Genomic DNA, 26,068 nt, shown 5'->3' with positions numbered 1-26,068 from the left:
TCTGTCTGGGTGATGGTGGATGGGGTCGGGTCAGTCAGGGGACAGGGAGCGGGATGAGATGGGGAGAGGGTGGGATCCTGAGGGACAGTTAGGGTGGGGGGGTCTCGGGATGGGGTGGTCAAGAGACAAGGAGCAGGGGGATTGATGGGTTGTGGATTTTGAGAGGAGCAGTCGGGGGCAGGATGTGGGTGGGGGTCAGATGGTGGGGGATAGGCTGTTCTGGGAGGCACAGCCTTCCCTAAATGGCCCCCCAATACAATTTTCAACCCCAATGTTCAGGGTCAGCTTTAGGAAGTGTGGGGCCCAATTTGAACAGTTTTGACGGGGCCCTGGCAGGGATGACTAAAAAAAAAAAAACCACCACATAAAAACACACGTGGGGCTTGTACTCATTGGGCAACGCTCCGAGTCTTCAGCAGCACTTCAGCAGTGGGTCCTTCACTTGCTCCAGGTCTTTGGTAACACTGAAGGATCCACTGCCGAAGTGCCGCCAAAGACCCAGAGCAAGTGAAGGACCCACTGCCGAAGTGCCGCTGAAGACCCAGTTGTTAAGTTTTGGCAGCTCATCACTGACTATATCCTAATTCTGCAAACACTGCTCATCTGATTTGGGGTAACTTTCATCCTCTCTGCCCCTCACTATGCTGGTGGTTTCCCCTTCTGCCACTGTTTGGCAGCGCCTCTACCCCTTTCTTAACCCTAATTCTATCCCATCCCTGATTTTGCCTATCTGCCCCTCTCCTTCTTTTGTCTGACGCCCCCTGTGTGTACAGTTTTTCCCCCCGCACAAATTCAGCCCATCAGTCCTTTCCAGTGTGCCCCCTCTGCACCTTTTTAGCCTATACGAACAGCACACATCATGATTCCAAGTGAGAGCAGAGTAAGGGCAGAGGCTGCAGCAGATGTTACTGAGCATGCTCAGATTTCTTAAACAAGTTCAGGAACAGAAAAGTAGCAAATTGCGCCAGAGAGCTGTTTGTGCTACACTCCCAGCTCCTGGCTGCACTCCCAGCCATGTATCGTGGGCAGTGGATACAGGACAGATGCACGGCTATATGGCCACACAGCCCACAGGGAATGTTGATGGTAGCAAATATAACTATGTTACAAACGGCCAAGAGAAGGGCAACACAAACCTGTTTTCCATACACAAAAAGCAACCATTTACTCTCAGTCCGATCTGTTTACTTTCATTCTCTCTTTTTTTGTTTAAGTCACTAAGAGGGAGCACAGTGTGTTGTTTCCCCCACCTATTACAGTCTGCAATGAACTGAATACAAAATAGCCCTCCTTAGAGATTTAAAAGTGCCATATATAGAAAACAGTCACAAAGCTAAAATATACCACACAGATGAGATGCAAGCTACAGGAAAAGGCTCTGCTCTTATGAACTCAGCCTTCTATTAGAACTGATGGCCATGCTTCCAGAATTGACAGTGTGAAAGAGCTGTGGTCTCCAAAAGGCCCAGCAACAGTAGGACTTGAGTTCTATCCCATATGGTTTCATAACTGCACAGGAGGATGTGGCTTTCATTTCTGTTGTCAGAGTCCCATTCAGTCCCTCCACCCAATGGAGGCCAGAAAGAGAGCAAAAGGAAGGAGAGAAGAATAGCAAGAGTGGTAGGAGGGCAGTACCAAACATAGCCTGTCTCAGGCAGGCTATCAAATAGTGAATTTCATGATCAGCTTCCATTTTGGCACTAACTCCTCTCTCACTGTATCCTTCCATATTCCCATCTTCACATAATTTGGAACAAACCAAAGCTTGAGTAGCAAAGTGGTATGAGGCAAGATAAAAAAAAAATCATAATGGGAGCTGCACAAATGCTTAAAGACACTACCTTGGAAATGGAAGAAGTACTTTTTATCCAAGCGCATTCTCTTTGTCCCTATAGGGAATATTGACTTTTCTATTTTAAAGACAGGAATGATCTGAGTAACTGAAAAAAGTCATGGTGCACTGCATCTCTTTTCACTAGAACCTCAAATACCTTTTTCCTAGTTAAATATCAGCACATTTACAATTACATACATATTCCAAATTAAACTTTGCATTGATTGTTATGTGGGGTTCAAGTTGTTAAAATCTCCAAGTCTACTGTAAAATAACTAGCATTTTCCTAATCAAATACCTCTGTTTCCCCAGGGTCGTCATCATCTTCTTTTTCTTCATTAATAAACCACTCAAGATCCTTTTCAAAATCATCCTCATATTCTGCACTTTCTGTTGAGTCTCCAGCCTCTCTTAAGTCATTAGTGTCTTTCTTGTCACTCATTTTGGCTTTGTGTTACAGCAATGCTACAAGAGGGGAAAATATTCTTATTTTCACAAGACTTTTATTGACACACAACAATATACTGTTGATACCTGTGGCGCATAGGTAACGTGGTGAACACCACCACTGCCTAGCTATTTCTATAGCACCTTACAAGAGAGGATCCCAGGGAGGTTTCCATCATGAATGGATTTAGCCTTTCAACCCCTGTAAAGTAGGGAGATATTTTCATTCCTACCTGTAAAATGGGTATCTGAGGCACTGAGAAGCAAACTGGTTCATCCACAGTCTTAAAGAAAGTCATTGGCAGAGGCAGGAAGAGAACCCATGATCTCCTAACTTCTAGTCCCTATTTTTTAGCCATTAGACCATTTTTGCATGTGTACCTACAGCCCTGGTACCAGATAACATCTCTCCTACTGCTTTGTTGTTTTCTCTCTCTCTCAATAGCTATAAAAACAGCAGGGGAGATGTTTCATTTATTATAACAACATTAGGGAGGGCAATCCTGCCTGTGGCAGTGGCAATGGCAATATATTTATTTCCTTAACATGTTAGCAGCATAGGACCTACCAGATCATTCAAAGAAGGTCTATCCTCTGCTGAAACAATTCCCACAGGTTAAAGCCAACACAGCAAAGAACTGGGGACCACAAGTCCTAGAAGAGCCCTTTCATAGCTTCCCATAGAGCAGAGTATTCAGAACAGTTGGAGGTTTCTCTCAAACTAAAAGACAGACAGCAATCGGTAGGTTTTAATAATTTTAGATAGGGCCTTTTTTAAATAGGATAAGTATAGACAAAGGTGTTCTAGACTACACTACAGTTGAAATGAAATGGAGGAGTATGAAAACTTATTCTCTCTCTCTCTGCACACACAGCAGTATGAACAGTAGATTTTGGAGCAGGAGGGTGAAACAGAAATTACCTGTCACCTGTTCACTCACACAGACACAGCCAAGAGCAGTGGCTGTTAGGCTAGTAAAGTAGGCATGAAAGGGAAATAGACAGAAAGGAAGTCAGAGTAGGGGTTTAAATAGGTAAGTCTTTAAAGCAGTTGAAACTGGAATAAAAGGCAGCAGACTAGTAACACTAATTCTAAAAGATATACCACCAGAGCAAAGGCTCAGTTTAAAGCATGTAGCATATAATCAGATGAAATTATAAGCATTTGGTTAGTATCTTTAAAGAGTTGCCAACATATTTTTATAACCATGGGCAATAATGAAATAAGCCTTAAAAGCATAAGAACACAACTGCATCTGTGCATAAACACAGTGCTAGTTAAAACAGTACTTTAGGTGCTCCAGCGAAGCTTCATTTCTGACAATTCTAGGAACCTAATTTTTGGTTGTTATCATGGAAAGGAATTTAGGTTTCTATTATGCTGACCGCAGTAAACTTCTTGTTCTTTGGACTTATTCACAATCTGTCATTCAGTTATTGGAACACAATAGTTTGGCAATATTCTGATGGAAGTTTTAAACCTGGAATTATGTAACACAGGGATTTGGTCCAACTGGTTGATTATATGGGAAAGCAACATAGTTCCTTCCCCAAGGAACTTCTGGTCTTCCTTCAGAGTCCAGATTTCACCTATGGGTTTGCTGAGGGGAAAACAGTGACTGCCCAACTCTCTATACTGAAGCAGGATTGTTTTATCTCACCATTCAGTTTAGAGACTAATAGTACTTGTGCAAGATGGATTTTTGTGATGTCTCCATTTCTTTAGGAAGGCAACTTCTTTCCTAAGGCTGGTTTCTGGTAGGAATGTATGCCTGGGACCTAATATTCCCCAAGGATGTTATCCCTGAAGAACTCAATTAAAAAAGGGTACCTCTCTCTCAGGAGATGAAATGTTAGACTTACGCTGAGGTAACTCACTTCAGCTAGAAGTGACAACAGTTCATGGGATCAGGCAGCTTCTTTGTAGTAGGAGCATTAAGCTTTGGTAGGCAGATGGTACCCTTGTTGGTACAGTTACAGCTATCCTTGGCTGGCATAGGTCCAATTATTTTATAGGTATTGTTTCTCTTTGAAATATATAGATGGAAGTGGTTCCTATCCAAAAACGGTCAGATCTGACAGTTCGCCCTCCCACTGAACAGTTGTAGTTTTGGGGGAGCAATGTGCTGATCACATTGCTGGAAATCTCTTTTCAGTGACAGGTTAGGAAGAGCTGCCCTATGTGTGTGTGCCCAGGAGAGGGCGTTGTGGTCTGGCAAAAGTCTATCTTTCAGTCACAGAATCAATTTAAAGCAGGGGTGGACAAACTTTTTGGGCCGAGGGCCTCATCAGGGTGGGGAAATTGTTTGTAGGGCCAGGGCAGGGGGTTGGGGTGTGGAATGGGGTTAGGTGTGCAGGAAGGGGCTCAAGCCACGGGATTGAGGCAGAGGAGGGGTGTGGAGTGCAGGAGGGGTGCACAGTGCAGGCAGGGGGCTTAGGGTAGGGAGTTGGGGTGCAGGAAGGGTTCAGGATCCAGGGTGGCAGCAGCATGAACCAGGGCCAGGGCAGGCTCCCTGCATGGGGCAGGGGGCAGTGCCGTGCCTCCAGTTACCTCCCCCGAAGCTCCCATTGACCGTGGTTTCCCATTCCCGGCCAATGGAGCTGCAGGGGGTGGTGCCTGGAGGCAAGGGCCTAGGGGCCACAGAGATGTCAGGCTGGCTGCTGCTGAAAGCAGCCCAGGGCCTGCGGTGCCACAGGAGGAAATCTCGGAGGCCGGATCCAAAGCCCCGAGGAGCCAGATCCAGCCCACAGGGCATAGTTTTCCCATCCCTGATTTAATGACTTTTTAGTAATTGCGCTGTTTATTCTTCTCATAAAGTTCTACATAGTTAAATAGTCCTTTCACATTCTGTGATATGTTGGTGCAGCTTTCTTAAAGTTTTAATTCTGGAGTTCAATATTCATTCTTTACTCAAAAAATTTCCAAAAGGAATTTATCTATTTCTGCTTTAAATATAGGAATGTTACCACATAAATTTTGATTATATATTTAATCAACTTCAATAATTTATTATTAAGTTCAACTTTCTATTCCTAATAATCAGAAATACTGCTTTACTATTTTATATTTTATTCTGGATAATTTTACATTTACTAGGTAAGTACAACCAAGTAAATCAAACCACAACTTAGTAAGATAAAGTAATAATATTCAACTATAAATTAATTCTTAATCACAATCTCATACTTAAAAACATAAGAATGGCCATACTGGGTTAGACCAAAAGTCCATCTAGCCCAGTATCCTGTCTTCTGACAGTTCCCAATCCCAGGTGCCCCAGGGGGAATGAACAGAACAGGTAATCATTAAGTGATCCATTCCCTGTCGCTTATTCACAGTTTCTGGCAAACAAAGGCTAGGGACACCATCCCTGCCCATCCTGGCTTTACCATTAAAGTTCTAACCCAATATTTCATGTTAACAGCTTATTATAAATTGCAAATTAATGAGTTATGGACCCCAGTATAGAGTAGAGATACTTTGTAAACTAGCTGGTACATATGAAAAGAGCATGGGTTAGTAGAACTAGGATATCAGAGACAGATCCCATTCATCCTTTCCTTCCCATCCTGTTTCCCTCCATCCTCATTTCCATCTGGTACTACCACCTTGTGAATAACATAGCTCATTGCTGAGGGTTAGTGTTTTGACAATAGAGCTCATTGAAAAAGAGTGAATAAGATGGTGACACGCAGATATGTTACCCTCTGGTTAGAAAGAAGTAGATTAAGATTACTATTTGAATTTATTAAAACACTTTGCACGAGGCCTTACTGCACATTTACACATTTGTTGCTAGCTTTCAGATAACACCACCCACATCAGTATTAAAGGAGAAATGACATCATTTGGATATCAATTCAGAGAAACTGGGGAAAGGGTTGAGAGCCAAAGTTACAATTTTTCTGCAGAGAGACAAGAATCACTCACATGGTGGGAGTTACCCAGACTGTCAGCAAAGCACAGAGTAAACAATTTATTAATGACAAGATTGGGCCATCCCTTTGAGGCTGCACATGATGCAGTGTCCTTTCACCAGCTACTGGGCAGCTGCTGACAATGCATGGAAAATATAGTCTTTTTGCGGTTTTGCCTACACATTCTAGATCTTCAGTTCCTTGTTTCTAATGATATCTGTATAAATGCAGAATATTGTGATTGTTTAAAAAAGTTTCTTTTCCTGCACTTTGTGGCTTCTGCTACAACCTGGAGGTTGCCCTGAGCGTCTCATGGTATTGCAGTGCACAAACAGATCTCCAAGCAGCAAAAGTTTGCAATGCAATGTAGTCTACAAGAATTAGCTGTGACCCTTTCATGCCCCAAGAAGATCCTGGAAATAGAGAGATAGCTATTACTTTCTCATCACGTTCAGTCAAAATCCTGTTTCTAACATCAAAATTTGTCGCACTGGTGATTATTATGTCAAAGGATTATGATTAACTGAAGAAAAAAGAGGAAGACAACCATTATCCTCCTTACTCATGTATACATGTCTCTAATTCAATGCAAATAAAATACGAATGTAATTTTCACCTTGAGATATTAACAAAGATTAGGGATTTCAGGGTTATGCTGTAGTTCCCCCAGAAATCATAACTGTATTCAAATCCCCCTACACACAGCACATTACAACAGCACTTTTCACAACATGACCATACATCTCAGGTGCAGAAGTATGCACTTCTGATTGATTGAACCAATCAATTTGCCTTGATTGGTTCATATTTGAATGCCAGAGTTCAAATGAAGTCCAAAACTCAAAGTGGAGCTCAGCCAAAAAACAGAGTTTTTTCGCGTTCCACCCAAATGGGCACTAGGCTTGTGTGAAACTTGCAGTGAATGTGACCCGAGTTTCTGACTTGTACAATTCTGCAGAATCACAGTATAAAATGCTGCATATGTTCACTTTAATGAGAGGTGTTAATCACAATACTGTGCAAAATTCAGCTGCCTTTCGAGAGGAACAACATATATTCTATTAGAAAGGATCACAGCATTGATCCTACAATCATGATTGAGAGGGCACTTTCAATCTAAGGACCTGATCTCGCAAGAACAGATTAAATTTTTTGATTAAAGCTAATGTTTAAAATTAAATATTCACAAGTTAAGAGGGAAGGTACTGTACATTTGGGGCCAGGCTTAAGTTATGAGGAATTACAGGTATCAGTTACAAGGATCACAAGATACATACATATCACATAACCAGAACAGACCCAGATTGAGGTGTGGGAGTTTTTAAAGCAGTGCATAAATGGGCTCGGGTACGTCACCAATGGAATGTATTACTAGATGCTCTCAACTCCTATTCAGGTTCTTACACCACACACATTGCCATAGCATCCAAGTCTCTTGGCTTTAAAGGGACTTGAAAGCACTCAATAGATCTTAAATCCTTATTTTCATCTCTTTAGACTTTAATTTTCTGGAGAAGTTACCCCTGGGCCGAAATTTCTTATGCTTGCTCTCAGACCAAAGATGAATTATTCTGCACTGTTTAGTAAAATTATATTAGGCTATTTGAGTTATCCAAGCCTGGGTGAGGAAGCTGTAACAATTAAGAAATGATTTGGCTGTATCTTTTGTACTCATCTACATTGCCATTCTATAGAATCACATGACAGACACTCAAAATGCTTTATAAACAGGAATTAAACCTTTTGCCTCTAATGTTCAGAAGGCAAATTTTATCTCTATTTTACAGATGAAGCCACAAGGCAATGAGTCAGGAATAGCACCTGAACTCCCATCCTCTGCTAACCACTAGATGTTGCTTCTGATCAAAAACCAATTTTACTTTAAAAGTTAAATTTGAGAGCTAAAGTGGTCCCAAATTATGTATGGAGCTTTACTCTTCGACAAAAACTGATTAGAAATTAAGAAACAGAACAAATGAAAACAGTGCACTACTCATTCAATATGTTCTATTCTTTTCCATCACCTGATGTAAATCGGCATGGCTCCACTAACTTTCACTAGAGCTAAGCTGACTTACACCAGCAAAGGATCTCTCCTTCAAGTGCAGTTAGCTAGCACCTTGCTCTGCAGAAGGATGAACTGGATTATCTAGTGAGACTTCTCTGTCTCTATTGTACTGTAATTCTCAATCAGCACAGTAAAGTTAAAAAACAAACAAATTGTTTTTATTTAGTTGGATAATAATTATTAAAAAAAAAAAAGTTACACACAGACCACCACATTCAGCTGTAAAATCTCACCACTTAGGCCAGGTCTATATTTAAAAGTTTTGCTAGCTTAGTTACGCCTGCTGCAGGTGTGACTTTTTTATGACTCGGTATACAAGCAAAAGTGTGCTTCTGCCAGTATCGTTTATTCTTCTCACCAATATAGATGTACTGGCAAAATTTTCATGCCTAGACAAGCCTTTAGATGGTAAAGTCTTCAGATTACTGGCTGTCTTTGTTATAGGTTTGTACAGTGTTTAGCACCATAATACAACTAAGAAATAAAAAGAAAATCATAGTAGGGACTTGACATGCATAAAAAGAGGGAATTCAACATTTATAAAGTTGCAAAGTTCTAAGCAAGACCTAAACACTATCACATTGCACACAGAGTACACAAAACAAAAAAATTACTGTGTATGAATTAAGGGGTGTAGAGGGGAGACTAATTATTACCATAATTTTGCATTAAGTTCATGAGACTAACCCTTTAGTAGACTTGGCAAGTTATTTGCCTCACTAATACAAAGCAGCTGTAACGTCTGTAATGCTCTGGACAGTTTTAAGAACATTTCCAGTCTGCCTCTCAGCCATTTTTTTTTCTGGCTCCTAGAAATAAAATCACAAGACACTATATGTTTATAACACCTTCTTCCCAAGTATTGCAACGTGCAACAAAATCATTATAAAATTAAGAGCAAGCATCCCCCTGTGAAGTAGATTAATACCACTAACTCCATTTTACTCATGTGGGGAAACTGAGGCACAGAGCGCTGACAGCGGCTTGCCCAGCACGTGAGTTGCAATGCAAAGCCAAGCACGGACCCCTGTCACCTCCAGCAGATTCCAGCCTTGTGCTGGGAGCACCCGGCCCCGGCGGAGATCTCCGATTTACCTTTCTCCACCGTATGAATGTTCACACTGCGAAGGAGCCAGTCGCCACCCCCACCGCCGGAGACAAGCCGCCTAGTTCTGCCCTGCGGCTAAGCGCATTAGCGGCCAGGGCTGTACCGCGCACCGGGTCACGGCGGCGGCCTGGAGCGAAACCCCCCAGCGCCTCCAGGGCGCCCCGCCTAGTTCAGCGAGCGGCGCGGGGCGCAGCAGCTCGCAGGGGCCGGGGGAGGGAGGTTCCCCGCGCACAGGGAACCGGGGCAGAGGGACGCGCTGAGAGCCGGGACTCCGGGGTTCTGCGCCCGGCCACCGCCTGCCGGTCCCATCAGCTCCCTGTGCCCGGGCTCCGCTCCCTGCGCTCTGCCCCCGCCCCTCCCCTGACGCTCCCGCCGCGGCCCCTCTCGCCTGCGCTGCGCACTGTGCCGGGAGCCCTCCGGGACTGCCGTTGCCATGGTAGTAGCGACCAACCCAGCCCCAGCTCCCCTCACTCACCTGTAGAGCCCCGCGCTGAAACGGCGAGTCAAAAGGGCCAAACTTCTCTCTCTGTTCCGTTGCCTAAGCAACAAGGAGAGGGCGGGGGAAGTCTCGTGAGAAAATAGACGAGACTTCTGCTTGTTCCGGTTTCCATGGAGACCTAGATAACTACTCATGTGGGTAGAGGCTGGCGTGCCGCCATCTTGGTGCTCGTCAGGGCCACCCAGAGCAGGTGTGTTAGTGCTAGAGCTAACACAGGCTGTGACCTCCCCTCCAGCTGCCCAGTGCTGGGGCACTGCACCCTCTGCCCGTGTCCCCTGCTTTCCTGGGGAAGCCCCCGTCCAACCACAGGCTGACATCTCACACCACACAGTACATGTGCCACTGGAGGTCTTTGCCTCAAGGCACCAGGTGACCAAGCCCCATGGCCTGTTTGTAGACAGTCTCCAGCATAGCCCACACAAAGCGAGAGTCAGGGCCCAGAAATCATGAGACTTAAAATATAACCACTACTGGGATTCTCCCCTCCATTCCTCCCCCCTCCCCCGCAGGTTTCTGAGCTGTTGTTGGGTCCCACAGTAGGCATGGTTTCAAGCGTCTGTTCAGCCAAGGTGCACAGAAAATTACTTTTTCAAAGAAAAAGAGAAAAGTAAGCCAAATCTGCAGGAGCTGGGGCTTTAAGGAAACCTCAAATGTTACAAGACTGGTGATAAAATCCTGCAATTTGGTAACTCGTAACTGGCCTAGCAGCCTTCCCACTGCTTCTAGACTCCTTTGCTAAGGCCCAGCCCACACAGCAATTTCATTGGCCTGAAGAAGAGCTCTGTGAGCCTCCAAAGCTTGCCTCTTTCACCAACAGAAGTTGGTCCAATAAAAGATATACCTTATCCACTGTGCCTCTCTCATATCCTTGCAGGTGTTGCCTGTCTCTCTCACGGTCAGACAATGAACTTTGCCATCTGGGTTAAAGTCCCTGACATCTTTGGCGACTCCGCCGGTACTCGTCTGACTCTCCGGCAGGGGATCAGACCCTGAGGCAATGCAGCGCGCATCCTCCGGTTTAGAGGAGCCTTGCCTGGTGATCTAATCTCTGCGTTGGCGATAAGGCGTGTTCTGTGAACCAGCTGAAGCTTGTAGAAATCCAGCAATGTCCACCTACCCGTTGAGTAGGGTCCAGATTGTGGGGGTTAAAGTCCTTGACAACTTAGGTCTGGGTTAGAGTCCCAGCCTGGGTGTGAGTCCCAGTCCAGGTGTTCGAGTCCCTGGAGAGGTAAGTGAGCGCTCGATGTGGGGAGGTGGGGGTTAGAGTCCCTTTACCTCAACGTGGGGAAGAGGGGTTAGAGTCCCTTCATCAAAATGGGACAAATTGGCAGTAAGTGCCCGGGGGACGCCCAGTTGTCTCTGATACTTAGAGATTGGAAAGAGATTTCTGAGACCGCTGGTCTAGTTAAATTTAAGATGAGAAATCTGTGTTGGATCCAATGGCCATCATTTACCTTTCATTTGTCCCCGACTAGAGACTGGCCGGAGGGTGAAACCTTTCTCACAAATAGAATAAACTCCTTAAGGGATATTTTGGTTGATCTTAGGCTGGGACAAATGAATTATTTGTTTGTATGGTATAATTATAAACCCATGGAGGAATGGGTAGCTTTTGAAGCTGTTTGTATGGAGAGCTCTTGTAAAAAATCCCCCGCCATATGTCCCAAAGCCGCACCAGGAAGAGGACAATTTTGTTCCTGTTCTTCCCCCTGTCTGGTGGAGTGCAAGGATTCAAAAGCAGGTTAGGAATACTTCAGGGACAAAGGAGGGACAGTCTAAACATTCCATTTCACCCCCTAAGGGTACCCTAGCATATTACATGTACATACATTATGGTTCAACAACCTGCAGGTATTTAGAGAATTGGAATATTTACACGTGTGAAAATCCATCTAAACAATGCCCACTAAAAGGTACTTCAATCTAGATAAGATCACATATCTAAGAGGAGCATTTAATCACCAAAAAGCCCTGACACAGCGTAAGCAAATTTGTCTATTAAGAAAAGGAATGAGTTAATTTGAAATTCAGCTTGGCCCAGGAATTAAAAAAAAAAAAGTTGCTCTGCGTTCAAGGTCAAGAATCAATGCAGACTATGCTAAATACAAAGAAAAACTGCTTTCGGCCCCAGCTGGTTGTGGAAAAAGAAAAATTGACAAAGGCAAACCAAAGGCAATATAAGTTACAGAACTGAGATTACATTTGCAAAGCTTAACTGTCCAGTAAGATCCAACAGTGTGCCTTTGTGACCTCGGAGCCAGTGTGGCTTGGTGACACCAAAGAAGCCACAGGCAGCTGACCTGGACTGGAATCTCTGAAAGAGACGCCGCAGGAGATTCCAGGGAACAGCCCTCCCAAAAGCGAAAGCATGTTGAAAATTCTGGACAAGCTGTATACAGAATAATCTCCCGTCCACCTCTCCCCCTTCTCTGAACATGATACACAAAAGTGACCAGTCTGGACGTACGTGTGTGAGTATAAAAGAGGCGCTTGGGGCATTAATGTTTTCCTGAGTGATGAGGGAGCATTCCCAACACTCTCCGTTGTTGTTTTATTATTTTATTAATGAAGCTTTAAAAATTCAGTTATATGGTGTGTTTTCTTTATCTTCCCCCAACGATCCTGTAGTGTCAGCCTGATCACCTGACACGAGGGACAGATGCGTAACAAAAAAATATGTCACAGTTTGGTGAGCAATTAAGATGGGGGGAGCCCTGCAGAATTTACACCATCTACTTGTTTTACCCTTGTTATTTTATGCTTGCTTTGCTTGGTACTGTTGGTGTTACATGTTGAAAACTGCATGAGTAAAAGTGAGCCCTAATAGGATAAGGAAATGCTATCTGGTTCTGGTTCTGGTTCTGTTCAACCGGTTACTGTTGTTTTTCTGCTCTGTTCGTTTGGGCGGTAGGAGTGTGGGCGGAACTGAACCTCTCGTTCGTAATTCCTCAGAGTGGAAGCCATGCGTGCAAGGAAGCTCTGAGGTCGAATTGAGATCCTTCTGTCCCTGTTACATTTTCTGCCAGAGCTTAAAATACATCTAAAGGCCGGCATTAATCAATCGTTCCGATACTTGCAACAAAAAATTAATGAAGCAGCAGGAAGTGCTTTGCAAATAAACGTGGTCCGATAGCTAATGGCTAAATTAGGGGTGGGGCGGTGGCGCATCGAAAACAAAACTGTTATGTTTGTTAATCATTGGCTTAATTACAAGGGATTTACAAGCTATAATCATTGTGCTGTTTTTTCATGCCTGTCCTCTTATCACACTTTTAGTCTTTGAGGGATCTCTCCAGGACCTGTTGGTATGGTTACATAGCCTCTCCCGTACAATTGTTAAATGTGTTATGTTGTCAAGTGTCCGTTATGGTCCTCTAGGGACAAAGGGGGATTGTTAGGCTGATAAAATTAGCAGACAAAACCAGATTGCACGTGACCAAGTCGTTGCTAACAAAGGTTTGTGGGTCTCCCTATGTAGATTTCAAATACTCAGGACTTATGTGAAATGGTGATTGAGTTGATAGAAGTAGCTGTTGGGAGACAAGCAAGTGATTTAAGGGAGAGTGAGAAGTTAACTCTGTAGCTGCTGGAGGGAACAGCAGTTGAACCTTGTAAAAATGCTGAAGAGGAAAGTTCTTGGTGTCTTTGAAATGTTTGTAAATAAATTACAAGAAAATATGGGGTAATTCCTCTGTTTGCCTGAAGTCAACAAGGGTACTTGTATATTTTAAGCGATTGATTGTCTGCCTAGAAGGGCAGACCTCTGTTTTTTTGTCTTTCAGATAACCAGAGAAAACTGATGCCAGCTGAACAGCATTCAATGTACCATGCATTTACTGGCACAACAGGAATTATGTTTTGTGTTCTATGGTTCTGTCTTGTGGTGTTTGTCTTGTGGCCGGAATTGTTGTGTTTAATATTTTTATAAAATAGTCTAGTTTAAAATCAAACAAAAAGGTTAAATAAAATGCAGATACTTGTCTTGTTCAACTTGGAATACAAAGTGTTTGGATAAATCAGGAGAATGTGATATATACTAAAAGTCTAATGCATTTCCCTAAGTAAGAAAAAGAAACTTCATTGGCCAAATTGTTATTGCAAAAAATTGTTGTTAAAATTGCATACCAACAGTCTTGAAAGCAAAGACATGAAAAGTTAACCCACTCCCCATATTGTACATGGGATCCTCTGGCTACCTCAGATTTCTAGCCAGAGGGCTGGGATGGTGGGAAGCTATTGGACTAGAGTTGTATTGAGTAAAACTCCTGAAAGTGGGTGTGCTTGTTCTAGCTTCTTGCTCCAAAGTTCTGTAATAAGGTTATTTTAGTAAAAGGGTATGTGTGATATATATTGAATAATAAGACTAATGTACTGTATCTTAGTCCCGTCCCCTGTACTATCGTCAGATCTGTCACATAGAGAAGTGGCAGCCTGACTTAGACGTTAAGTTCCTCTGCTCTGGTAATTCTCTTTGCTGTTAGCCTGCGCAACAAACGATGATGTACCGCGTCTCTGGGTAACCCTCTAAGGTTTTGAATATATGTAAGTAAATGGTCTTGCCCAATGGGCCATGTGTTTTTGTCCAGGTGACAAGCCTCACGACGGACGTCGGGTAGTCTATTGAGCAAAGTGAATTACAAGAATAGAAGTTATTCGTGTAGTTCTGGACGGGAACAGCAGCAAGACCTTGTAAGATGTATAAAGGAAAGTTCTTAGTGTCTTACTAGTTTGTAATAAATTACAGAAATATGGTCGGACAGTATCCTCGTGTTGCCTTGAGTCACAGAGGTACTTGTTACTTCGTTAACGACAGATCCTTGTCTTGCCTAGAAGGGCAGACCTCTGTTTTTGGTCTTCAGAAACCAATGAAAAACTATGCAGCGAGAACAGCTTCATCCGTACTCATTGCTTTACTGGCACAACAGGAATTATGTTCTGTGTTCTTCCATGTTAACCTTCCTTGTCGTGTTTGTCTGTAAAGGGCGAAATGGTTGTTTAATTATTATTTATAAATAGTCAAGTTTAAATCAAAACAAAAAGTGTTAAATGAAAATGCAATACTCTGCTGATTCAACTTGGAATACAGAAGTGTCTTAGACCATAAATCGGAGAGAATGTGATAAATGACTAAGCTCTAATGCTTCTTGCCTTAAGTGAAGAAAAAAAACTTCATTGGGCCAAAGCTTGTTACTATGCCAAACCTGTTGTTACACGATTGTCCATACCACACAGTCTTTCAAAAGCAAAGACATGAAAGTTAACCACCTCCCCATATGCTGTACATCGATCCTTGCTGGCTACTCAGATTTCTAGCCAAAAGGCGCGGTGGAAGCTATTGCACATAGTTGTATTAGTAAACCTCCTGCAAAGTGCAAGTGTCTATTTCTGCTTCTTGCACCAACTTTAGTAACCCATAAGGTCCCTATCCTTTAGTCACATTAAAACGCCATATGTGGAACTATTCATATTAATAATGAAAAACTATGTACTGAGTACAATTAACAATGATTTATCATGTTCATTTTTTAAACCAGAAAATATTAAGAAACAGGTAATAAAGTTCCCTTTGCAGGTGAAAAAAAGTCAAAAATAAGGTATAAATTGAAAAAAAATGTAGACTGGCAGGTCGGCTGATCCGATAGACAAACTGACTCACAGTCACACACTTGGACTGTACACACAACAAAAGGAAGAGACCGAAGCGGGGGGCTCTAAATTTGTCGCCTACGCCAGCTCCATGAGATTGCCCAACAACACTGCAAGCGACTTATCCCCATGTGTTAGGTTTCATTTCTCACCAGTCTAGAGCAAACCCGAGCGCGCTAGCAGCCTGACGCCTCCTTGATTGAAACCAGAAAACATTCATTCAAGGTCCTACCACCAGCACAAGACTGTTTGGCCTCCGATGGCTAACAGCCAGTGCCGGCGGCACTACCAACACCGCTGTTGACAGTGCCACAGACCTGACTGCTTGGACCCATTCTCCACGCAAAAAGCCCCGCCTCCACCTAACCGGGACCATTCTCCCTGCTGAGATGATAGCTATTTCTCCTCTCTGCCTTCTGACACATGCGGGAAAGTTACAAGGCGAAACATACATACGTCTCCCCTGTTTCCTTTGCCAATCTACTGTGCTTTTGATTATTTCTAGAAAGCAAGGCGGAAGATTACAGCAGGTGATTGTCTCTATCTCTCCGGCCTGGGATGGCGCCCACGCACTGTTTTGACAAAAATAACAAAAGAAAAAAAAAAGACACTCACTTCGCACTAACATTGCAAGAGATCCAAAGAATTCAGCTCGACTAAAAAAAAAACATGGATAATCGTCTCTCATTAAAAAAAAAACAAAACTAAAAAGCAGCATGTCTCACAAAGCGCTAAAAAAAAAGTAAAATAAGAAAAAAGCTGCATTCCTGGCACAGTACCAAATGTGCTATGTTAGAAGTAGCCCCTTCAAAAAATTAATAAGAACTCTAGCTTCCCAGCCTCCTGGTTTACACTCCATGGTTTTGTTCTTTGTTTGTTTTTAACTCCCCTACATTTCTAACTTTAGGCATGCAAGTATACTAAAGGTGTCTAGTTTCTAGTTGTGAAATAAAGGAAGTTAGTTGCTCAAGTAAATAATTTATGACGCGACGGAACTGTCTATATAGGCTTATACTAAGACGTAAAGAGCAGGCTGGTTCTCTCGGAAGACAAGCTGCTCTCTATTGATGCGTGCACTTGTCAATAAAAAGCTTTTGATCGAACCTTGCTGGTGTTGCCTGTCTCTCTCACGGTCAGACAACAAACTTTGCCGTCTGGGTTAAAATCCCTGACAGCAGCATGCTTGACAGATCAGTGGTTCTGAACATTGTGGTTTATGCAATTCGGCCACTCAGACAATAGCCCAGAATCCCACAATCTGTTGGGGATCATGTGAAGAAACAATTAGAGGCTTCTGGGTACTGCAGGTGGCTAGGACTTCTGATCGAAGTGCCTCTCCTAGCTTCACCGTGCCCACACAGCCAGCTCTGATACGATCACTCCAAAAGGTTGTGAGGTTATCTCCACGGGCCCTGATGTGCCACTTACTTTGCCCTGAATCTGATACTTGGCAAGTGGGGGAAAAAGAGGTGCAAAGATCTGCAGTAGGATTGAAAGAAGGGCTGTAGAGACTGCAGGAACAGAAGGAGGAGGAAGCTATTCCTTCCCTCCCTTGCCCAGGTTTTTTCTGGGCCCCAGTAGCTAAAAGGTTTCTCTGCTTTTTCATCAATGAGATGTGTTCCATCAACCACCCTCTTCCAATCTACTTCTAGGTCACATTACAGCCCTTGAGAAGTACTTATCTAAAGAACTTCATGTGCCTTTGGGAGCCTGGAGTTCTTAAGTTCTAACCCTGGCACTAACACCAACTCACAATATTACCATGGGCAAATTCCACCCCCTCCCCCCAACTCTTTCCCCACTTGTAAAATAGAGGAGCTTAGCTGCTTCGGAAAGTGTGTATAAGGCATCTCACTGTTTGCGAAGGCTGTTGAGCTCATGTGCACAAAAAGCACACTGAAAATGCTTAAATCGAGGAAAACAACACTCTCCCATTCTCACATCTAAACAAATGATCAAAAAATATATAACAACTCAAAAAATTCTGCTTTCAGCATTACTACTAAACATGATAAAATGCCTTATGGACTGAAGTTTATGCAAAAATTTGAAAAACAGTAGCGTGTAGTGAGAGTGCTCTCTATTATTGGCAATACTATAATAATGTTTCAACTGCTATTGCAGTGTAATGGTTCTTAAATAAACTATGAATATTAATTATCTAAAGTAGGGTTTGGAAGTTATACAGCAAGGATTCACATTTCTGTCACTGTCTTCTTGCTGTGTGATTTTGGACATGTCACTGAGCCATTCTGTATCTCATTTGAAAAACACTTGTGTAATTCATAGATTCAAGGACTGGAAGGGACCTCTAGAGGTTGAGTCCAGTCCCCTGCCCTCATGGCAGGACCAAGTACTTATATGATCTAGAGACAGTATTAAGTGTAAGTGCTAAGTATTCTTAAAAGTGAGGTACTTATTTACCACCTTAAACACTGATAGCTAGGATCTTATCTTCCACTGCTTTAGTCATTTTAAACCATTGCAACATGGATTTGCATACATGCAAATTGCTACAAGTGCAGGGCAGTGAAAAATCAGGTAAAGACGAAAAGTGTTGAATGCTAAGTATAAGTATTCCAACCCAACCAACGGGGTTAACATGAAGTGAGTTTTTGATGTCCATTTCTAAATTGCACTAATAAAAAGTCTTGAGTTAAGATTGTGAGAAACTTTAGAAATCACTTCCTTTTTCATACACAATATTCCAATAATTATGTTCATAAGTACAAATAAGCCAACTGAAATAAGTTCTTGGTTATATAGTTAATTTGTTGTGTGTTTTTTTTTTTTTTTAATGAGACATACCTTAATAGACCTCTGACAGGCCACAGAATTTCAGTATACTAAGTTTTGTTATAACTGTACGACTTACTGTGGAAGGACACATTTTAAGAGAAGACCATTAGGGCACACATTTAAATAAATGGTATTAAATGATTTATGAATACATCAATGTTTGAGGTTATGAAGGTTACATTTGTCAGATTGTGTATTAAACATGTTTTGTTTGGCAATGAACACTGACCAAATTCAAATGAAGTTAGGAGTAGAATGTTGAAGTTAACACAAATTAATAAACTTCCACAAATTTCAAGGCGCTTCATGACTCATTTATGACTACGGGTAGAATGGAAAGAATTCAAAGAGATCTTTAAGTATAAAAACATCTTAACAGTTAAATCCTACATTGTCTGATGTTTATAGAGTGTAAAACCAACAACACTTGTAGTTTGTAGCACAGTGTATCTTTGTGCTTAGCAGCTCTGGTAGCTGTTGCATGGCAATGAAACCAGACATAAAACATTAAATAGAAACAGGTCATTATGAACTAGAAATCCTTTTGTTTGAAATGGTGGCTATCAGCAGCATTCTTAGGTGGTTGGGAGCGTGTCACTGTTGCTAAGCTCCTGTCAACACCTTGCAAATAATGTAGGGCTCCACTATTAATTCTGACAAATGTTATAGTAACATTTAAATAGCCAATTTAACTTGCTGTATTACTTCTTTTCTGAAAGTCTCCTAGCACTTATGGTAAACATGCCATTGGTTTTCAAAACACAGTTTTAATGGGCAAGTGATGACAGCACAGAGAACTGTTGGTTGGATATGTCACCTTCAGCTAGACTGAAATAGATGCTTATTGACCAGAACACTTAAGACAGACTCTGTTTTCACAAGACAACTCACATTACAGATTCTGCATCAAGCCTGCTCTAATTTCCACAGGTAATACTAGACCTACCAAAAAAAGAAAGGAGAAGCTTGGGACTATAAAGCTTTAGCAAAGCATCCATAGCAAGTAATGTGGCATAGCTGGTGCAAGGAAGTTCATGTTCTACCTCCAGATTTACTTCAAGGGAGGTGTTTCCACTCCATCCCCCTGCCCACTAGGGTTGGTCCATGGGAGATGTTAGTTTTAAGTTCTGCTGGGGGCTTCTAAGAATGCCCTCACTGCTGCTGGCTCACTGCAAACCTAGCCACACCCATGCACTTTTGGAGCATCACTATCTCCAGGGCACTCTACAAACGGATAATTCTGGCTGCAATTATGACCTCCTGCCTAGCAAACTGCCTTCCACTGGGAGTCTTGTGCCAAGCAGAAACACATCGAGTGAATCTCACCTTTATAATTCACCATCACAACTTAATCTAGCTGTGAGCATCAGGTTTTAATCCCCTAGATTGCCTGGAAACGCAGCTGAGTCAGCTCATCTAGTCATCCAGGTAAGGCAGAAGGGTGAACTATTGTCATCAATTTTCTGATTAAAGATAAGGAATTAAGTTCTGCCACTGGCCTGCTGGGTGATCCTGCACATCATTTCATCTCTGCACCTGAGTTTCCCCCTTTGGAAAATGGGAGTAATGATACTGACCTTCTTTGTAAAGTACTTTTAAGATCTTGGATGAGAAGCACTTTGTAAAAGTGAAATACTAGAAAAATGTGTTTCAACCTTTCCCTTATTATTGGCCCAAACTTGCATATACTTGCTACCAAACACAGTGCCCACTACCATGTGTATTCTAAGAGCAATAAGTGTTTCAGGATTTTTTTTTTTTGCACTTGGTAGGTGTTGGTGTCTCAGTAATCTGGTTGGTGCCCTAGGTAGCACTAGGATACAACAAATCAATATAGTCCCAGACCAAAGCAACCCTTTTCCAAATTAGAGGGACACCACCAATTTGGGACAAAATGTCCACACAAGATTTTAAAAAAAAAAGACTACTACTCTACATTATATAGATTTCTTGCTTTTAATGGCACTGTGTGTGCTGTCAATTTCACCATTTTGCTTGTATAGGGGAAGTTGCCTTGTTTGTTCAGCTCTTTCATACATTAAATATGAGAGAGGAGACTTTTTTAAACAAGATAGCATCTGTAAAGCCAGAAGCCTTGGCAGGGGGAGGTGTAGTACATACAGCTAATTAAAAATACTCTAGAGTCCAAGGCAATTATCTTTAAGAGTTGGTTACAGAGAAGACACTGTGGTAGCATTATTTCTTTTTGCTTGCTGGTGGATGTAGTGGTGGTGACATCAGCAGCACTATTTTTGTCTCCCTACCCCTCTAATCTAATTTTCAGATGTGGACCCAGAAATCCTATTTTAAAGTACTTCCCCTTCATGGCTGGCCTCTACTTCTTACCTAGGATATTTGCCGTTTGATTTTCAGGCCTGTGGCTCATGTCTTCAGTACTTACATCGATGCAAGAGTCCTTCTGTGTGACCATTGCTGTATAGTGGCCACATGAGCAACAGCTACTCTTCGAGTGCCTACATTCTCTCTCATACCTCATTCTACTGGATCAGGTTTCACAAAAGCCAAGCCAAGCCATACTGACATCTACAAAGCTACCAAGAACAGTAAATAGTTAATTGCCATCCACCAAGATTTGTTGTAGCTGTGGTTCCTTTTTAATTAATTATGCCCCTCCTCCCCCATTTCCTGTTACATAACAACTATTAGAAAAAGCCATGTCCATTGCTGTAGCAATGCTCAAGATAAGCAAGGTGTTGAAATACAGATAAGATCATTTTAGGAAATACTTTGTAAAATACTTTATTTGATAAAATTGCTGTAATATCAGAACAAAACCAAATAAAGTCCTATCCATGATTATGTCTTGTTTGCAATATTTCATATGTATGTACCTTTGCTTCCACAAACATCACTCCCTCCACAACAAAATCTTTATCTAGGTTCTTAAACTACTCCTTCACTGCAGCATTTCGATACCACAGTGATGGCATAGCATAAGAACTTGAAAAGGACTTCCAGGCTTAAGACATCTACATTCATTGGTTTAAATAAATACAGTGTTAAGTGACCATATATTTAAAACAGACATGGCAATAACTTTTGTACTACAGACATTTTGATCTTGCCACAATCCATTAGTAACATCGCTCTGTAACAGTGGTCCCCAAACTGTGGGGCAAACGCTCAGGGAAGGGGGGAGGGCATGGTGGGGCTCAGGCCATCCCCCGCGGGGGTGGGGAGGGAGCACCACCCAGGCCTTCCACTCCCAGCTCTGCTCCAGCCCCATCCCCAGCTTTGGCCTCCTTATCCCTGACCATGTCTCCTCTCCCACCTCCCCACCCTGAAGCCACAGCTAGAGGTTCAGCTTCTTCTTTACAGCATGCTCCTGTATCACCTACAACCAGGCTGAGGTTATATCACAAGGGGCTGCATGTGAAATGGCCATCCGTTTTCCGAGAACAGTTATCAAATTATGTTTAATCACTATTTCTCCTGGCCTAAAACCTACCCTCTAACACTGCTTGAGAAGTTTTCTTAAAAAAACAAAAACACAAAAAAACAAACACTTAAATGTTCCTTTCAAGTTTCTTCTTCAGGATATGGCAGCTAACGTACATATAAATAGACGTCAGCAAAAAATGGCCCCAGGAAACATTAAGAAACCAGATTTCAAACATCAGGAAGTCCATATCCTGGGATTTTTGCCTGAGGTCCATCTATACTTGTTGAGCTCTTTAAAGTAACTCAAACCTGAGATGGATCAGGTCCTGGACAGGAGGAGAATCATGAGCTTACACACTCAATTCTGTGGCTCACTTTGTAAGAAAAGCATTCTCTCATGGAACTATCTCCCTTCCCAACATCCCCCCCCATGGACAATTCGCAGAACTCAGCAGAAAAAGAAAAAAAAAAAAAAATCTTCCACCCTGTGAAACCTCAGTTGCATTTAAAAATAAAGGTAGAATCAGCTGGACAGGAAGCATACAGCAGAGCAACTGACCCCCCCCCCAAGACCCAATTTAGATACAGCAGTGCAATCATTTTGTGTATTTCCTTTTCCAAATTACTCAGGCTAGTCCCTAGTAGTCCAAACTGCAGAACAAAGGTAGGATTTAGGATGCATTGAGTTTTCTTGTCCAGTTAGAAAGGGGGAAGGGTTTCAGAATGGAAAGATCTGATCAGAATAGGATGTCACCAAGTGTTTTAAAAGAAAAAATGCCAAAGAAATGAGTATTTAAATGAAAAAACTGCAGTAACTGCAGTCAGTCAACTTCATTTCCAGTACTAGTTTACTATAGTAACAGCATTCAGGGTCAGTGGCCTTTGCATCACAGGAGTCGAGTCCTAAAGGACATCCACGATCCCACAAACCAGTATTCTGGACAAATAGTTTCTTCGGTTCTCTCCAGCATTATAGCCTTTTTGAAGCAAGCCTCAGCATGGACTTTCCCAGAACAAGATGTATTTGCCAACAGCCAACTCACTGGTGTCAGAAGGCTAATCAAGAACACATTGTAGCTTTCAGGGGAGGGAACCAAGGAAAGCTAGGTCCGATGTTCTGACAGACAGGATGGCAGACCAGGTAGAAATAGTACAAGCGATATGAAGAAACGTGCAGACATACAAACCTAAAATTTAAAATATATTCAGTGCTCAGAAGTGTGCGTCTAACAGCATGGGTAAGGCACAACGCCAGTTACAACATAGCTCAGCCAATGCACCTCCATTCTGACCTATAGCATGCCCCCTGCTATTTCAGCCCCGGATTTCCCTCCCCACAGCTCTGCTAGTGAACCTCACACTGACCTACAGTAGCTCCAGGCTTTTCATCCTCAAACACTGACAGGTGGATAGAGGTGCATTTATACACACAAAACCTTATTTGCATTGATGATCTTCAGAGCCCCAGGTTTCACTAGCCTTTCACTTTTTGAGCAAACTTGTAATACCTCAGTGCACCTTCCTACACATGGAACGGAACAATAAAAAAGGGCATTCAAGAAGGAATGTCTATTCTTACTTAGATAAGATCTAATTAAATAATTTCCCCTCTGATGTGTGCTACTAATATAGTATAAATTACACTTCAGATGACTGCCTTGGAAAACAAGTGGCAAAGACACTAATAAATACTTCATCTTCATACATGACAGCTGAACATGTCCTCATTTGCTGCACTAAGGAGAGCTTGTAGTAGATCTGCTTGGCATCTCTTCCTGTCTTCTGTAATTCTTCATAATACTGTATATGCCACTGACCAAGAACACCAGCGATATGGCTGCAAAGTAACTAGCGTAGATCATGAACTGCAGAATGGGAGAGAAAACTGGTAAGTTAAAGGTTAGCAAATCCACTCCTCTCCATCTTTATATGAAAGGAAAAATATTCAGGGTTTTTTAAAAATAAGATTGGTGAATGAAGTGTGCTGCATCTAGTTCATCATCTGGATTTAATCACTACTTTCATTAGAACTGGTGAAAGACTCTAGACAAATGGAGTTTAGTCTCCAAGACTGCTTACCTAAAAGGGACCAATGCCGCAGTGTGAGCACAGAAAAACCTCTCAGTGAACTAAACAGGAGCTTCACTGGCACAGGGCTACAGGAACAGGTCTATAATGAACAGTGGCAGCCCAGCTCTCCCATACACCTGTGCCTCAAACCCTGCCTCAATGGGGTAAGATGGGAGCTCAGCCTCCATCCTTGACTACTCAGAGAAAATTAACAGGCAGCCAACTGGTGCTAAGTGTGGTAGTGGTTTTGTAACATGGACATAACTGTCAATTAGCAAAGAACTGAAACATTCTTCTCCTTCTTCTTCTTCCCTCTCCACTCACAAGGTCACAGAGCAGGCCACTGAACACCCTCTGAACAGTAACAACCTGGACCAGAATCACACACACGACAGAGGCAGGAGAGAGGCTCCACATCCTGATTTACATCCTTTCCTTCTTCCCCAGTTAGTAAAAATAAAGCAGTGACCTTACCTGTGTGAATATGTTTAGCCCAAGACCACTGGAGTCGACAACAATCAAGGTGAGCAAAGTCTGCAAAGCCAAGGCAATGAAAGTATTGATACCAAACACCAGGGCGTACCGCTCCATGCTTAGATTGGTAGCAATCTGGAACCTGAGCAGAAAACCAAAGGGAGAAATGTGAATACAGGAGGAAAAGCGAAGAAGGAACCTTTCAAGGTAAAACAACGTTTAGATAAGCAAGCTACGTAGGGTGAAAAGTTAATTCATAAACTGGCTAAATATTTCCACAGTCACATCATTTGGCACTGTGATCTTACACATCTCACAAGCTAAGCAGGGTCAAACCTGGTTAGCACTGGGGAAAATGTCACAGGGAAACCCAAACTGCTGCAGAAAACAGTTTCAGAACTTCAGTAAGTCGCACTCTTTATCTGAGTCAGTACTGAAATACTCTCTCCTGGTACCTGCCTGGCACTGTGCCGTTGGAAGGGGCCATCTTTCAGAAGAGATACAGAAGACCCACTAGCACGGGGTGTATGTACTCCACACTGGCCCAGCAACTAAAGGATTAATACAGGCACTGCCAACCACTGTTGACTGGCAGTCTCTCAGCAGCTGGGGGGATACAAGGGCTGGGAAGCAGGTGCTATCAGAAGATTAAGCAGGCTGGAGAAAGGAGCTCCTGTCAGCAAACTTCTAAAGAGTTGCCCAGGGATGAAGGGACCAACCCCCTGCGAAACCTGAAAACAAAGAGGATATTCAGATGCCTGGACACCAGAAAGAAGACCAACCGATCCGCTGAGTGAGCTGGGCCCATGCCCTGCCTGGCCAGAAAGGGGCACACTTGCACTGACTCACACCCTCCTCCTTTAAGGAGGAGACTTGTTATTGGAATTTGGCCAAGACAACCAATTTGTCCCACTGAGGAAAACTCCCTTGGCCAGTTTTGAGACAGACTGCTATAATCTTGTCAAGTTTTCTTTTTTTATTAAAATACCTACGTTGCTATTGTGATGAGCAGCATGTAGACAATTCTGAAGATTACATATGAGGCGTAACACAGCCAGATGTTACGAACAGTGTCCATGACATATACAGCAGCAGCAATGAAGAGGGAGAACAGGGCCAATGCCACCTCACCCCAGGTAGCCCAGGATACTTTTATGTAACCCACAGCAAATACAGCAACAGCTCCTGTAAGTAGAAAGGAAAACAAAATACAATTTGATAGTTGCTCAGACATTCAGCTTAAGTCTTCTTGCATTAGATTAAGGGAAACCAATGTCTAAATATATGAGATGTGTATGAGGGGAGCTCCACTACTGTGCACATTTAAAAAACAGAAATTGTAAGGCTGCAAAAAACCTACAAAGCCATCAAGTCCAAACCCTTGCCCGAGGCATCCCTGATACGTGTTTGTCTAATCAGTTCCTAAAAACTTCTAGTGATGGGGATTCCACAACCTCCCTTGGAAGCCTATTCCAGTGCTTAACTACCCTTAGAGTTAGAAAGTTTCTCCTAATATCTAACCTAAATCTCTCTTGCTGCAGACTAGGCCTATTACTTCTTGTTCTATCTTCACTGGACTTGGAAACAATTGATCACTGTCCTCTTTCTAACAGCTCCTAATAGATCTGAGGCTGAGGGGGAGCCTGGTAAGACTTTTCTCAAGACTAAACATGCCCAGTTTGTTTAACCTTTACTCATAGAAGGTTTAGAAAACCCAGTCTATCAATTTTGTTGCTCTTCTCTTGACTCCTTCCAGTTTGTCCACATCTTTCCTGAAGTATGGTGCCTAGAACCAAATGCGGT

At 42.6% G+C, this 26,068-nt stretch overlaps 2 protein-coding genes across 6 annotated transcripts in view; both read right to left on the bottom strand.

Moving 5' to 3' along the window:
• The window catches only part of CCDC181 (coiled-coil domain containing 181), a 29,555-nt gene extending 20,511 nt beyond the window's left edge, over window positions 1-9,044 (bottom strand). For 2 of the 3 annotated variants that reach the window (XM_032790897.2, XM_032790921.2), the window contains exons 1-2: window positions 8,955-9,044; window positions 2,133-2,299 (exon numbers count right to left, since the gene is read on the bottom strand). In XM_032790897.2, coding sequence (XP_032646788.1) covers window positions 2,133-2,276 — 144 coding nt within the window. In that variant the 5' untranslated portion in view covers window positions 2,277-2,299; window positions 8,955-9,044. Of the gene's footprint in view, window positions 1-2,132; window positions 2,300-3,203; window positions 3,246-8,954 lie in introns of all 3 variants that reach the window. The other variant, XM_032790914.2, reaches the window with a different exon arrangement.
• The window catches only part of SLC19A2 (solute carrier family 19 member 2), a 35,269-nt gene continuing 15,209 nt past the window's right edge, over window positions 6,009-26,068 (bottom strand). Inside the window, exons 4-8 of one of the 3 annotated variants that reach the window (XR_012657005.1) lie at window positions 25,258-25,450; window positions 24,266-24,407; window positions 23,427-23,586; window positions 8,955-9,076; window positions 6,009-6,612 (exon numbers count right to left, since the gene is read on the bottom strand). Coding sequence is in view for 2 of the 3 variants with exons in the window: in XM_032790871.2 (XP_032646762.1) it covers window positions 23,458-23,586; window positions 24,266-24,407; window positions 25,258-25,450 (464 nt within the window). In the remaining variant the exon portion in view is untranslated. Of the gene's footprint in view, window positions 6,613-8,954; window positions 9,077-21,063; window positions 23,587-24,265; window positions 24,408-25,257; window positions 25,451-26,068 lie in introns of those variants that run through there. The other 2 variants (XM_032790871.2, XM_032790886.2) reach the window with 2 other exon arrangements.

This window comes from Chelonoidis abingdonii, chromosome 1 (assembly GCF_003597395.2).
Source record: "Chelonoidis abingdonii isolate Lonesome George chromosome 1, CheloAbing_2.0, whole genome shotgun sequence".
Classification (NCBI taxonomy): Eukaryota; Metazoa; Chordata; order Testudines; family Testudinidae; genus Chelonoidis; species Chelonoidis abingdonii.
Note: the sequence above shows the minus strand (reverse complement) of the source record. Positions and strands in the feature narration are given on the sequence as shown.